Below are 16,585 nucleotides of genomic sequence, written 5' to 3'. Positions count from 1 at the left end.
TCCAAATGCCTATCCAGTGCCCGCTTAAATGACCATAAAGAAGGAGAGTTCACCACTGATACGGGCAGGGCATTCCATGAACTCACAACCCGCTGTGTGAAGAATCTACCCCTAACATCTGTCCTATACCTACCACCCCTTAATTTAAAGCTATGTCCCCTAGTAACACCTGACTCCATTAGCGGTAAAAGGTTCTTAGTATCTACCCTATCTAAACCCCTAATCATCTTATACACTTCTATCAGATCTCCCCTAAACCTTCTCTTCTCCAATGAGAACAGCCCCAAGTGCCTCAGCCTTTCCTCATAAGATTTTCCTACCATTCCAGGCAACATCCTGGTAAACCTCCTCTGCACTCGTTCTAAAGCTTCCACATCCTTCCTATAGTATGGTGACCAAAACTGCACACAATACTCCAGATGAGGCCGCACCAGAGTCTTATACAACTGCAACATGACCTCAGGACTCCGGAACTCAATTCCTCTGCCAATAAAGCCCAGTACACCATATGCCTTCCTCACAGCACTATTTACCTGGGTGGCAACTTTCAGAGATCTGTGTACATGGACACCAAGATCCCTCTGCTCATCCACACTACCAAGTAGCCTACCATTAGCCCAGTAATCCATCATCTTGTTATTCCTACCAAAGTGAACGACTTCGCACTTAGCTACATTGAATTCCATTTGCCACATTTCCGCCCAGCTCTGCAACTTATCTATATCCCGCTGTAACCTACCACTTCCTTCCTCACTATCCACAACTCCACCGACTTTTGTGTCATGTATCCTGATGGCTAGTTCCTGCCTATTTGTCCAATGTAATGTTTGTTGCAGTCCTTGCAGGGTGTTTTGTGTGTGACACTTGTTCTATTGGTTGTTGGTATGGGGTCCTTTAAATTCATCAGGAGTTTTTTCAGTGTGGTGGTAGGTTTGTGGGCTACCGGAACTCCATTAACAAACATATCGATTTGGACCCCATTTACAAACCTCTCAGAACAAGAGCCAGAAGTGATATCACCCCCACAACAGACCAAGACACACACATAGCAAATGGAACACTTCATTGGAGGCACACTGATGTTACTAGCATGGTGACAAAACGTCTGAGAACAAATTTACCAACTCAGCTAGCAAGCGTACGACCTGATCCATAATCTAAGCTACAAATTTTCTCCAAATTCAAAGATTCACTACCCTCAACCCTCATCTGTTTTAAATGTGCAGCCCCTGATTCTGAGATTATGCCCTCTGGTATTAAGACTGTCCCAAACAGGGAGACAACCTTACTGCATCTGCCTGTCAAGTCTCCTAAGAATCTTACATGTTTCAATAAAGTCACCTCTCGTACTACTAAACTCAAATCTGTGCTCATAAGGCAGTCCTTTCATACACAGTATCAGCCTTCCTCACTATGTATACTGAGATCAGGGTTGTTTGTTCTTGACCTCTGGACAACCCTGTGTCCAGAAGCTTTTGTCTTATAATCCATTTCAAATGGTGTTTGTTGAATCATGGAGCAGGCTTGAGGATCTGAATGGCCCACTCCCCCTTATTTTTTATTTCCCTACGTAATCTTGGGTGCACTGTCTGAATCTGCTTCCACTAATATTTCAATCATTTCTTTCGAAAGACTTGACTAACTATTTTTGAAGATTATCAGATTGGAGAGCTGTAAGGAAAAAGGAATGGCAGAGGGATTAACTGAGTAATTTAAGAGCCATTACATCCATACAGGTTCAGTAGTCCTCCCTCCATGTTATATGATTGTGTGAAATAGCTCCTGGGATGACCCCTCTGTTGGAGGTGAGAGCTCATTAAGCAATATGCTGATTAGATTAGTGACAGAAATGGATGGTAGTTTTAGAAATAGCAAAGCAACAGAAAGTGTGATAAAGCTTTGAAAGTGTGCTTTTTGACAAACATCAAGCCGTTGACAAACAGTGAACATGTGGACTTTAAACTTGAAGGAATGGCTTTGCCCGAGTGATGAAGGGGCTGTAAGGTATTATCTGAAATGTTCCTGAGGAAAAGGATCAGCAATCACAAAATGGAAGAGTAAAATACTGTGAATGGTGGAAATCTAAAGTGTAAATAGGAAATGGTAGAATTACTGAGGTATGGCATCAGTTTGGTGGTTGGTTAGTTCACTTGGCTGGTTTGCAAAGCACTATGATGCCAGGCCAACTCCATACCAGCTGAGATGCCCATGAAGGTTTTGCCTTCTCAACGTTGCCACTCGGCTGTGGCGTGGTGACCTTCAGGTCAAACCCATCACTAGTCATCTAGTGGTCTATGGTCCACAAGGGGTATGGCATCTGAGCTTATATATACAGAGAAAGGAAGAGTCAACATTTTGGATCAGTGACCCTTGAGAACTGGCAAGTGTTTGAAGTATAATAGGTTTTAATAGGTCTACAAAGTCAAAGATAGGAAAAGAAGAAGAAAGAGCCAAATAGGAAATCTGATGGAGTGAAAGCCAGGAGAGATTAAACACTAACAGGAATAGCGATGCATCATATCATCGCTTCGTCATTTAAGCTCTCCTGTCAACTACTCCATTATTATTCCTTTTTGTTCTTTCTGCACTTCACCCTTTACCTGCCTGTTTATTTGCTTTAATAGCTGTTATAGTTATTGTTTCTCCAGTTCTGATGAATGGTCATTTTCTTGAAGCATTAATTCTTGCTCCACAGAGATTGCCTAACTTAAACAGGAAAACGACTTCAGAATAAGCATAGCTGCACAAACCAGATCATAATGTTGAGATGCTTTGAGAAAGTATAACGAGTTTAAATTGCCTGGGGCTTGACTTCACGAGTACAATCGATAATTTTCATGTGATGCCAAGCTAATTGAAGATATTGGGCTGCAGAGCTGAGCAGGATATGCCACAGGGTGTTTTGAATATATTTCAGAATAAAGGTGACAGATGAAATCCAACACCATCTCGTGCAAATGGGACAAACCCAGAGGAAGGGACTTATTACTGAGTTATAAAGAAAATGTATAACGTGACCCAAGCTATCCTGTGTCACAAACCAAAGGTATCACACACAGCAATGTTCAATGAATAAAGCAAATCTGATGTTGGGAAACATGAATTAAAAGATAATTATTGGGCCCAAATTAGGATATAATCCTGCCATTGACACCTAGAATATTATGTAGCGTTCTCCAGTACAGGGAGAATATTCTGAAGAAGGCAGCTCAACCCAGAACATTACTGTAGGAATTCCTCAAGATAGATAGTTCCTAATCACCTGTTTGAGATATTATTGTATATATCTGGAGCCGGTGGGACTTGAACACAGGCCTTCTAGCTCAGAGGGAGGGATGATATCACCACTCCACAAGAACCCAATAACCATCTTCCTTCCAAACCCATGACTACTTCCATCTAGAAGCTCAAGGGAAGCAGATACATTTGGATTCTATCACCTGTAATTTCCCCTCCAAGCCACTCACTGTCCTGACTTGGAATTATATCATCATTTCTTATGTATCATTGTGTCAAAATCCTGGAATTCCCTCCCTGACAGTATTGTGCATCTAACTATAGCAAATGGACTGCAGCATTTAAGAAGGCAGCTCACTATTAAGGACAACTTGGGGCAGGCAATAAATTTTGGCCCAGTCATTGAGTATATCCAAAACTGAGGTTGATCAGTTTCAAATTATTAAGGATAGTCAGGACTGTGATAGTACAAGAAAATGGTATTGAGGTGGAAGACCAACCATGATCTAGTTGAATGACGAAGGAGGTTTTATGGGCTGAATGGCCTCACTCCTGGTATTATTTCCTTTGTGTGTGATGGAGTTTTTCCTGCCACACAACACTCTGAAATTTGTACTTCTCTGTTTCTGGCCTGTTGAGTTTTCCTGATTTTTTAATCACTTCACAGTTGGCTTTCTTTGAACTTTCTCTGACCAAGCTTTTGATCATCGCTAATGGATTCCGTTTCAAAACTTTTCTTTATTCTTCTATGAGATGTGAGCATCACTGACCAAAGCCAGTATTTGTTGCTCACTCCTAACTGTCCTTGAAATGAGTGTCTTGCTGGGGGCCAGTTATGATGGAATATTTGGAGTCATATGTTGGCCAGAACAAGTATGGACAGCAGATTTTCTTCCTTAAAAATTCTGAACAAATTAAATGGGGATTTTGTTTTAGAATGTTCTTATAATACCCCTTCAGATGCTTCATTATGCTAAAGATATCAAAGGTGCTATGAAAATGGAGGTTGCCAGTGAGAGCTACGAAGTTTAAAGTAACCAATGCTCATGTTAATGGAAGGAAGAACCTGTATATCTTAGTCATTAAACATAGAACATAGAAAGATGCACACAGTACAGGCCCTTTGGCCCTCGATGTTGCGCCAATCCAAGCCCACCTAATCTACACTAGCCCACTATCCTCCATATGCCTATCCAATGCCCGTTTAAATGCCCATAAAAAGGGAGAGTCCACCACTGTTACTGGCAGGGCATTCCATGAACTCACGACTCACTGAGTAAAGAATCTACCCCTAACATCTGTCCTATACCTACCCCCCCTTAATTTAAAGCTATGCCCCCTCATAATAGCTGACTCCATACGTGGAAAAAGGTTCTCATGGTCAACCCTATCTAAACCCCATATTTTGATAGGCATGATAACTTGGCTATATCGCTGAGCATGGTCCTTCAAACATGGAGGAACAGTTTCACGTGAGGTGATGACCACATGCAAAAATCTGAGCTAAGTTTCACCCGAAGAGATTGGATAAGTGCCAGATCATCAGACAGGCAACTGTAGAAATTTGAAACTAGAAGCTGTAGAGATTTTGCAGAACATTGTTGGTTTGATTCATGACTGTGGATTATCTTTGGTCTTCCCAAGCAGAATTGTGGAGTAATCGGATCATCCATGATCTTATGGAATGGCGGGACAAGTTTGAGAGGCAGAAGGGCCGACTGTTCCTCATTCTTGTCCATATATTAGTTATTGCTGTTTAATTATTTTGTCACGCATTAGAGCAGAGAAATGATGTGCAGTGCAAACTTCAGACTTTGTTCAAAGGTGACGCAAGATGAAGCTGTTTTAAATCACTGGTCATTGGCCTTATTTTATTCTGACAGATTGTGCAGTCATGATAGTATGTGATTACACTGGTTGGATCAATCTTTGGGTAAAATTCAGCACAAACCACTATATTGAATACAAATATTTAATTTGTATTTGAACATAACTAAAATATATTTTATTTCAGATCCTTATTAGTTTTCTTAATGGTACATGCTGGAATCCTGTGGGTTTGCACATGGAAACTCCTTGCTCGGCCATTGTGAAGTTCCAGTTACACCAAGATGTGTTTTCATCCCTGTTATCATAATGAACCTGTGGCTTAAACCCTTATTATTTGCAGATTCATTGTTTTACATTCAGAATGACTTCACAGCTGCCTCAAGTACATGAAATCCAGACAAATGGTCTCATTTGTGAAATTGAATTAAGCAACATGAATAAAAAAATAAAGTGGCAATTAGAGGCTGACAAAAATGTAATCCAATCATATGAGTTGAATGAGCAATGCCATGGATAAAACCAAGTCAGTGTAGTTGCATGTAATTATTTTTAATTCTTGTTGTGTGGTGACACCCCACGCCAGAACTTGAACATGTATTTGAGCTGGCAATTCAGTAAGTAATTCTCGTCCTGACTCCCCAAAGCGTGTCTACCGTCTATGATGCACAAGTCAGGAGTGTGATGGAATGCCAGATTAGTTCAGTCCAACTTGAGAAGCTTGCCCCCATCCAGGATAAAGCAAGCTCTCTTGCTTTGTCATTGTAATGGCATTGCTGGGTCCATAATTATTTACAATTGGCACCACATCTCCCACCTTAAACGGTCACTCCCTCCACAAGTGTACACTGGCTGCACTATGTACAAACTGCAAGGTGCACTGCCACAACACTCCAAGCTGCCTTGAAAAGCACATTCCAAACCCATGAACAATATCACCTAGAGCAGAGCAGGCTCCAGGGGCTAATTGGCTTCCTCCTTTAAGAATAAGCACAGCAGGTACAGGGGAACACCACAACCTGCAAGACCTTCCCCAAGTTGCGCAACATCTGAAAAGTTCCAGAAGTTTTCCAGTTCCAAATACCTTCTGAACTGTGTTCGGAGCAGCACTGGGAAGGAAAGTTGGCAAATGAGAGGGGAGAAGGTGATTGGTGAGAGAGCTGAACTGATTCTAAAGGGCCAGTCTTTAAATACGTAAAGGATTGAGAAAAATATTAATGTAAGCACTGTGCTGCATCATTAACCTTCATTACCATTAACAATTAAGGAATTATTTTCTTGGGTTTTAAATGTATCACTATTTCAATGTTTTCTGAATTTATGAAAGGAGACTGAGGAACAAGAGAAGGAATCCATCAGTGGAGAACAGGAGCAACTTATTGTCCAAGACCAGCCTGAAAAGGAGATAGCTCCACCTGTTGAAACAATATGCACTAGTGAACCAGCAGAGGTAAGAGTGACAGTGACACAGCAGGGTCAATGTTTAATAACATACTCAAAATTTGCATTGTCTTGGAACAGGAAGTGACCATTTTGCATCCCCCCCTCCCCATACACACAAACTCATGATGTGTTCTTCCATTCCAACAGTGCGATTGAAAGCCACTTTATAAAACTAATGTTCTAAATGATATTGATAGAGGATTAACTGACTAGTAGAAGACAGCCAGTTGGGATAAAGGAGGCATTTTCAGATTGGAAATCTGTAATTAGTGGAGTGCAGCATGGCCGTGCTGGGTCCATAATTATTTACAATATATATTAATGAATTGGATGAGAAAGTAAGTGTACCATTACTGAGTTTGCAGATGACTTGAAATAGGTGGGAAGGCACATAGTGAGGATGACACGATCTGCAGAGAAATCTGAAAAGTTCCAGAAGTTTTCCAGTTCCAAATGTCTTCTGAACTGTGTTCGGAACAGCACTGGGAAGGAAAGTTGGCAAATGAGAGGGGAGAAGGTGATTGGTGAGAGAGCTGAACTGATTCTAAAGGGCCAGTCTTTAAATACATAACTTTTCAGGTTAGCTGAGATCAAAGGGGTAGCCGTGGGCACCCGCATGGGCCCCAGCTTTGCCTGCCTCTTTGTCAGTATGTGGAACAGTCCATCTTCCCCAGCTACGCCAGCACTACCCCCCACCTGTTCCTCCACTACATTGATGACTATTGGTGCCACCTTGTGCTCCCACGAGGAGGTTGAACAGGTCATCAACTTCATTAGCACCTTCCACCCCCAACTACAAGTTCATTTGGACCATCTAAGACACCTCCCTCACCTTCCTAAACTTCATCATCTCCAATTCTGGCAACTGACTCAACACAGACATCTACTTCAGACCCACCGACTCTCACAGCTAGCTGGACTAAACTCCCACCTGGCCTCCTGTAAAAACGCGATGCTCCGCCTCCACTCCCAGGAGGACCAATTCCACCATGGAACATCCTTCAAAGATCGCAATTTCCCCTCCCATGTAATCAACAATATCCTCCATTTCCCACAGTTCGCCTTCAAGCCCCACCTCTCCAACCGCAACAAGGATAGACCCTCCTGGTCCTCACCTTCCACCCCACCAACCTCCGGATACGACACATCATCCTCCATGGTTTCCACCATCTACAAACAGACCCCACCACCAGGGATATATTTCTCTCCCCTACGCTGTCTGTGTTTTGCAGAGACAGTTCCCTCTGCAACTCCCTTGTTAGGTTCACACTCCCCCCATCAATCCTTCCTCCACTCCCGCCACCATCCTCTGCCACCACAAGAAGTGCAAAATTTGCGCGTACACCTCCCTCCTCACCTCTGTCCAAGGCCCCAAAGGATCCTTCCACATCCAACAGAGATTTACCTGCACTTCTACATATGTCATCTGCTATGTCTGTTGCTCTCAATGTGGTCTCCCCTATACTGGGGAGACAGGAGGCCAACTTGCAGAACATTTCAGAGAACAACTCTGGCACATGAACTAAACAACCCCGCTGCCCATAGGCCAAGCACTTTAACTCCCCTTCCCACTCTTTCAAGGATGTGCAAGTCCTCAGTCTCCTCCACTGCCAAACTCTAAGCCATCCAATGCCCGGAGGAAGAATGCCTCATCTTCTGCCTTGGGACCCTCCAACCACAGGGGACCAATGTCAATTTCACCAGTTTCCTCATTTCCCCTCCTTCCAACTCATCCCAGACCCAACCTTCCAACTCAGCAATGCCCTCTTTAACTGTTCTACATGTCCACCTTCCTTCCCACCAATCTGCTCCACCCTCCACTCTGACCTTTCGCCATCACCCCCCACCATTCCCAGCTACCTTCCCCAGCCCCTTCCATTTATCTCTCAGTCCCTCTCATTCATGATGCAGAGCTTATGGTCGAAACGTCACTCTCCTGTTCCTCGGATGCTGCCTGACCAACTGTGCTTTTCCAGCACCACACTTTTCAACAAGTTAACTGAGTGGACAAAACATGGGGTAGATGGAGTATATTATTGGAAAATGTGAGGTTATCAACTTTGGCAGGAAGAATAGAAAAACTGAATGTTGTTTTAACAGAAAAAAGAATTGCAAATCATTCAAGTTGAGCAGGTAGTAGGGAAGGAAAATTGAATGGTGGCCTTTGTCACAGGGAATGGAGCATCCAGACAGGGAAGTCTTGCTATAACTATACAAGGTACTAGGCAGACCAAACCTAAAATATTTCATTGTTTTGTTCCCCTCATCTAAGGCAATAAATGCTGGTATTGGTGGCAGTACAGAGAAGATTCAGTAGGTTGATCCCAGAACAGCAAGACTGTCTTATAAGGAGCGGTTGACTAGATTCTGTCTGTACTTATTGAAGTTTAGAAGAATAAACAATTGAAGCAAATAAGATCCGTAAAGTCTTGACCGCACGAATGCGGAAAGGTTCGTGAGAAAATCTCGTACTAGAGGAGAGAATCTTAAAATGTGTCTCATTTAAGACTGATATTAGGTGAATTTCTTCTCTCAAACATTTCTGTACATTAATTTTGCTTTGTCAATAAAATTGTTGATAGAAATAGGTGGTTACGTATTTCAGGTGACATCCTTCACTTGTACAGTTGAGAATTTCCTGCTTCTGGCTCTAAAGCTGTTTTGGGCTGGCAGGGAAGATTTAAATCTAAAACTTTTTATTCTGGTTTTTGATTCTTCTCAGGTTGAAGAGGCACAGCTGGTAGAAATCACTGAAGAACCAGCTGTAATTATGGAAAGTTCTTCCCAGGATATTACTTCCCAAGTGCCAGACACACTTTCAGAGACAGAATTACCTGTCTCTGCCACTAAACAGAATAACCTGCCTCCTTCACAAGGTCAGTATTTGAAATCACTCAGTGTGGACAAAGCTGTGTGTGCCTATGATATTAAAATCAAACAAAATAAAAGGTACTGTAAGCTGCAATTTGTGATTCAAAGTAATTCTCAGTGGTGTATAATTAGTTTCAATTGTGAAACTAACACCATTCAATTATCTCTAAGATTGCCTTATTCCAAAAATTATAGACAATGCTTTAAATTCTGTCTGAGCATTATTTTACTCACTGACAGTGAGGGTGCAGAAGGTAATGGCAATTTGTCTCTGACCACAATTAGCCTAAACATGAGCAATCATAGCACTTATTCTGTATGGAGCATTAGCTTAATCTTTGCGGACACATCATAATGTACAAGATTTCCTGCCCTAAGGGACAGTGCTGAACCAGCTTAGTTTTTACAACAATTGATAGTGAGTACATGGTTGACATTAGAAGAGCCTTTAATTATAGAATTTATTGCCTTCGAGTTTCACTATCTACTGTGGTTGGTTTCTCAGCACCCTGGAGCATTAGCTTAGGTCTCCCAACTATGCTGCCACTTACCTGAGAATAGGGCAAATTACTCTGTTCAACTTTTGTGATCGTATTCTCTACATCCATCTTCTCAACTCTAGCACTATTTCCCTCAGTCACAGCAAAGGGCACTGGACGAGGTTTCTCTCCTTCGTAACCTCTTAATTCAATAACTTTGAGCCATGAGGCTACAGGGCTCAACTGAAAGGAGACCTTACAACTTGAATCAGTGGCAGAGAGAGAGATTTTCATCCCCTTCACCTCATATGAACATACAACACCAGATTATAGTCCAACAGGTTTATTTGAAAGTACAAGCTTTCGGAGCACTGCTCCTTTGTCAGGTAGCTTGAGAGTCAGGATCATAGGACACAGAATTTATAATAAAATGTCATACAACTGATGCGATGTATTGAACAAACCTAGATCGCTGTTAAGTCTGAATCATTTAAAATGGGGTTCCAGGTTTCAATTCATTCATATGTAAATCCAAGAACTACTTTCAAGTCACATTCCTGAGATGAAGTTTTATTTTGAAAAAGGGGACATCTCAGCTCAGGCAATGCATTAAAGGTATGGTGTTAGGGTCTGTATGTATTCCAACCTTGAGTCAGGCCAGTTCTTTCTCCAAAGTAGGAATTTATAAAATGTCGCATATCGAAGATTGGGTGCTTTTTGAACAAAATAGAATGCATCTGCAAATGCAAATTCACCCCAATGCATCACATCAGTTGTATGACACTTTGATCCTTTACTATAAATTCTGTGTCTGATGATCCTGCCCCACTAGCAGCTACTTGACGAAGGAGCAGCGCTCTGAAAGCTAGTGCTTCCAAATACACCTGTTGGACTATAACCTGGTATTATGTGATTTTTAAAATTTTGTCCATTCCCCAGTCCAACACTGGCACCTCCACATCAAATGAACATAAAAGTCCAGCATTTTCATTCTTTGAGGTACAGCTTATGTATATACCAGTAATAACCTAGTAACATTTTTTTCATTCACACCATGCAGGTATTGCTGCTAACACAAATTTATTGCTCATCTTTAATTGCCCTTTAGAAGTTGAAGATAAACCATGTTGTTGAATCCAGTAATGAGGCTTGCTGCAAAAACCGAAATTACTGGAGAAACTCAGCAAATCTGGCATCATCCGTGTAGAGAACACAGAATTAATGCTTTGAGTCTAGTGACCGTTCAGAGCAGCTAGGCAATTCCAGGGTCATTTACCAGTCAGGAGAAAGTGAGGACTGCAGATGCTGGAGATCAGAGCTGAAAATGTGTTGCTGGAAAAGCGCAGCAGGTCAGGCAGCATCCAAGGAACAGGAAATTCGACGTTTCGGGCATAAGCCCTTCATCAGGAATCATCCTGATGAAGAGCTTATGCCCGAAACGTCGAATTTCCTGTTCCTTGGATGCGCTTTTCCAGCAACACGTTTTCAGCTCATTTACCAGTCAGCCAGAGTGACGACCTGAAGTCCAGTTTAAGGCAGATTGAGCAAGGACTGTGTGTTTTCCTCCTGAGTAACTTTTATTCAACATTGATTTGGCCATAGTTTCAAGGTAAAAGGTTAGCCATTCAGGGCTGAGATGAAGAGAAATTTCTTCACTTGAGAGCTGTGCATTTGGAATTCTGTAGCCCAGAGAGCTGTGGATGCTCTTTCATAGACTGAACTCAATAGCCTTTTGCATTCCAAGGTAATAGAGGCACGCAGGGATAAAGCAAGAAGGTGAGGTTGATGAGTAATTCAGATTAATGGAGCAGTGAAGGCAGGCTCAGGGAACTTTTTTATGCCGTTGTATGCATAAGTCGTGAGTCTATCTCATGACTATTTCTAGATCGAGAATGGTTCAAAGTGACCAGCACAGATACAGCCCATCCTTAATTATCCTTGAGAAAGTAACAGTCCCTGTTGTTTCTTGCAGAGATGATACAGTATAAGAAATTTATTTTATTCATTTTTGGGATGTGGGCATCACTGGCTGGGCCAGCATTTCTGTACCATCCCTAATTGCCCTGGAAAGGTCAGTAGTGAGGTCCCTTCTTGAGCTGCAGTTCTTTTAAGGTTTGGTTAAATCAGTGTTGTTAGACAGGGAGTTGGACCCATGATGAATATATGATGACGAATGTCACTATATTAAAAAATATACAGTAACTTCAAGACCAGTCTTTAATGTTCAGATATGTTTTCAGATAATGTTAAAATTGCTTTCCAGAATTACGTCCTTCAGAGATGTTATTTTCATCAGTAAATGCAGATTAAGATAGTATTGCTCTATTAATGTTTTTAGGTTAAATATTGAGGTGGGAGACAGGTTAATGTAAGAGTTGTAGTCTCTACAGTGCTTTTTCTATTTATGCAGAGATTGATTGACGCTTCACTCCACTATCTTAGACACTCAGTCACTCCACCATCAATGCATAACACAGTACTGTGTACAGCTACAAGATACAGTAACTAGCCAAGGCTCCTTCGACAGCATCTTCCAAGCCCATGGCCTCTACCACCTCGAAGGAAAAGGGCAGCAGATACATATTCACCACCACTTGCAGGTTCATCTCCAAGTCACTCACCGTCTTGATAAGAACAATATTGCCTTTCCTTCAGTGTCACTGGGTCAGAATTCTAGGACTCCCTCCCAAACAAATTCCCAATGCAGCGGTTCAAGAGGCAGCTCAACACGCCATCTCCTGGGTAATTAGGAATGGGCAATAAATTCTGGCCTGGCCAGCGATGCCCCCCTTTCCCCTGTTGATGAATGGATGAGAAACAAACCATGTGTGTATTCTAATAAAGAGCGAAGATATGAATAAATGTGGTTCCTTATATCTGTGCCTGAATCCTGTGGTTTTGTGCTTTCCAGCAAAATCGGATGAAAACTGGGAGTCCCCGAAGCAGATCAAGAAAAAGAAGAGAGCAAGAAGGGAAACATGAGCTTTTTTTTTGTATTCAGTGGTCAGTTGTTATGCAAAATGATCTTGAAGAAAAAAAAAATCTGTTTATGCAATAATTTGTGAAAATGTACAGAATTTTATAGAAGAAAATTTGACTGTAATTTTTATTAAACCTTATTGCAATGCGCATGAGCAACTTGATTTGATACCATGTAACAAACTTCAAGTGAAACACACTGATGCTGTCTACAGCCACTTTCATGCTGGGTCTGAGTTTGTTGACACTAGAAAATGTGATTTTGTCTTTTCTTTCATTTTTTTTGTAAGAGTTTGGGCAAGTCTGTGCAGAACTGCATCATACATTATGACCTTTGGCTCCACAGTAGAAATTTGTAATGAAAAGTTGCCTTCTTTAATGAAGAAACTGGGCCATGTGATGAGCAATTGCAAGGGAGGCTTTGAGTTTTCTGTTCTGCTTTATGCTCCCCGTCCCATCTAACGTCCTGCTCCTCCTCTCCCCCACCTTTCCCCCCAAAAACTTTGGGGAAAACAGTTAAAATTAGATCACATCGTAGTGGTATCAGGTTGAGCCTAAAGCAGATAAAAAGGGAACGAAAACATTTAGATAGCTTTAATATTTGTGGACAGAATTACAATTTATATCAGGAATGACATTTTACTGCCTTAACCTGTAGTGTGTAGAGAGAAAGATGTTTAGATAACCTAAAGGGAAATTCCAGTTTTCAATGAATCCATAAGCGCTGGTTCATAACAGTGGGTGGATTTGGAGAAATTAGCAGTTGCATAAGCTGGGAAGATGTTTCGCACCAATTAACATTAGAAAGACACTGTAAAATATCCAACTGTTCAGGTGGATGTTTTCTTTTTTTAAAATAAAAATCATTGTCAATCTCAAGATGCCATTCCTCTGCTGATTAAAGTGGGCCTCGTCTAACCTGCAGTTTGGTTCTGCTGAAAACTTGCCCCTGCTCCTAAATCAGAATGGTGTGGGAGTTGACACCATTCAGTAGTCAAATCGCTAACTGGACCAGCGCTTCCTGAGCTCGTTCCCCACCCCGGGTTGCCTCTTATTGAGCCTTGAAAATTGTCACAATCTCTCAGCGAGATTTGAGAGAATGGGTTTGGGGGAAGTAGGGTGATGTGAGAGAGTGCATGTAGTTGTTTTAACTCCGTCAGAGCTCCATGAGAGCCACTACTGCTGCCTTGGAGACCACCACCCCAGAATTTCAGCTTGTCCCACTTGGGATTCAATGCCACCACTTTGGGAAGCCCTGCATTAGACTTTGCCAAGCAGCATAAATCTGATGGACACCCATCAGTCAGTGGCAGCAGAGGGAATTGCTACTGGTCCCAGCGTCTCATTATTAGTGCTGTCGCACAGCTTATCACTGTTAAGAAAACTAATGACAGAGAAGGAAGAAAACTAAATTGGATAAGAACAAATGGGAATACTTGAAATATAAGGTTTATACATAGACAAAGTTAACAAATCATTAAACTGAAATAGTCTGGATAGAACCTCAACCAAAAGCCTGCAGGTAAAGATTCCAGTTTCTGCTTTACAGTGTTGGCATCTGAGTATTGTTTGGAGTGACTGGTGCATGTTATGCCATGTGCATTGTTTAATAACTTTACCAAATGTACATTCACTTGATGAGGACCATGGTATTTTACACCACCTACTTGAGTTAACCTGATCATCGTAAGCCATGATTATTGTTTTTGAATGGGTGTAAAATGTTCATGCTGCACAGTGAGAACAATGGAGCATAACGTTGAAGCGAGCTGATACTAATGGTACTTAGTCCACTAATCTACTGTCATGACTGTTACTTAGTTTGGTGACACCAGATTGCTAAGATTTTGCAAAGTTTAAATAATGAGTGTCATTATGCTCCCAGTAACCTGCCTTAATTGGTTATGACGTGGTATTTGTTGTGCTTTCGTAATTACCTTGATTACTAAAGTTAAACAAATGTATTTATACCTGTTTCAGAAACATAGCGAGTATGTTTACATGTTCTAAAGTTTGTTAAAATGCAATGAATTTCTAAGTTGATTTGTTCAAATAAATTTAGCAAATTAATACTCATGCATTGTTTGTTTCTTCAAGGGGTCTTGCAGCAGTTTATAGAAGTAGTTGCGGTCAGTTTATTTTTAATCGTTCGTAGGATGTACCAAGGTAAGCAGTTGTTGACCATCCTTAATTGTCCCTGAGAGCAGCGAAGAGTCAACCGCATTGCTGTAGGGAAGCTGGAGAGAAATAGAAATGGGAGGAGGTCCTTGAGCCTGCACACCAGTCTAATTGTGTCCAAATCTGGTGGTGGCCTTAGCTCCATTTTCCTGCCTACCCCTATTATATTTGATGGTGAAGAGATATCTGTTGACAGACCAGACAGTGAGAACTGAGCCACCTGCAGATCCAGAAGCAAAAATTGCTGGAAATGCACAGCAGGTCACAACATCTGAGAGAGAAGAAACTACTGCTATTTGGACCTTCTGAACTGAAGAGCAGAAAATTTAAAAAGCAATTCAATACAATCCAGAAGGGAAAAGAGAGTGGTTTGAAATAAACTACAGTAAGGGAACTATATGCTGAAATCATAAAGTTAACTATTAACTCGAATAGTCTTCAAATAAAAACAAATGATTGCTGGATGATGTTAATGCTCAACTTAAACATTGAAATTAAAGGCTAGGTGGATGAATTGTTGGAGCATTTATAAAAATAGACAGAACCTAATTTCTTTTCTCATTCATAGGATGTGGTATCTCCAGCATTTGTTGCCCGTTCCTTAGTACTCTAGAACTGAATGGCTCTCTAGGCCATTTCAGAAGGCACTTAAGAGTCAGCTGTGTTGCTATAAATCTGGAGTCGCATGTAGGCCAGACCGGATAAAGACAACAGATTACTTAAAGAATATTGGTGAATCAGATGGAGCTTTAGAATAATTTGTAGTTTGATGGTTACTATTGTTTTGTATTCCAAGTTAATTCATTGAATGTAACAAATCTAGCTTCCTGGTGCCTGTGTTCTCAGAGAATTATCCTGGAACTTTGGATTATTAATCCAGTGATGTTAACATACACTATCTCTCACTGGACTGTTAGGAAATGGAGGATGTGGCTAAAATCAGATGATACAAAGTCAACTGCAAAGGTTCCAAGTGAACGATGAATTCTTGTGCCTGAAACTCTCAACTAAATACCCCTCTTACAAACATGAGGCTGAAAGACTGAGGTGAGGTGGCAAGGCACAGTGATCTTGAGGACGGGGTAGTCTAATGAACTGAGGTGCAAACTGGCAGGCCCTAATTCATGTTCCAACAGAGAAGGCAGCAAACCATAATAAGCAAATAGAACATGATGAAGAAAGAATTCTGGAAATACCCTGAGGGCATGGCGTCATCAGTGAAGAGAGAAACAAGGCTAAAATTTCAGATAGAAACAAAAACAGATATTGTAATAGAAACTCAGCAGCTCTGGCAGCATCTGTGAAGAGAAAGTAGAGTCTGTGTTTCGGTTCCAGTGACCAATCTTCAGAATTTTTCGGGTTGATGTCTTTTTATCAGAACCAGGAAGAGTTGGGCGTGTAGGTTTAAAGTAGGCAAAATGGGAGAGGGTTTAAATGACAAAAGGGAGTGGTAATGGGACATAGAAACAAATATGTCCGACGGAGATGAGAGTTCCTGAGTGACTAACAATTTCTGTTGGAAAGCACAAACAAGAACAAGGCCAAAGTATTCCAAGAAAAGGGAAGGAACT

The 16,585-nt window shown here is 41.4% G+C and overlaps 1 protein-coding gene across 2 annotated transcripts in view; it reads left to right on the top strand.

Annotated features, from left to right (window-relative positions):
- Positions 1-14,858, top strand: part of mtdha (metadherin a) — a 98,306-nt gene extending 83,448 nt beyond the window's left edge. For both annotated transcript variants that reach the window (XM_060823882.1, XM_060823881.1), the window contains 3 exons: positions 6,392-6,514; positions 9,230-9,383; positions 12,769-14,858. In XM_060823882.1, the coding sequence (XP_060679865.1) occupies positions 6,392-6,514; positions 9,230-9,383; positions 12,769-12,839 (348 nt within the window). In that variant the 3' untranslated portion in view covers positions 12,840-14,858. The remainder of the gene's footprint in view (positions 1-6,391; positions 6,515-9,229; positions 9,384-12,768) is intronic.
- Positions 14,859-16,585: the final 1,727 nt, after the last annotated feature.

This window comes from Hemiscyllium ocellatum, chromosome 4, assembly GCF_020745735.1.
Source record: "Hemiscyllium ocellatum isolate sHemOce1 chromosome 4, sHemOce1.pat.X.cur, whole genome shotgun sequence".
Taxonomy (NCBI): Eukaryota; Metazoa; Chordata; class Chondrichthyes; order Orectolobiformes; family Hemiscylliidae; genus Hemiscyllium; species Hemiscyllium ocellatum.
This window is presented reverse-complemented; position numbering and strand designations above follow the sequence as displayed.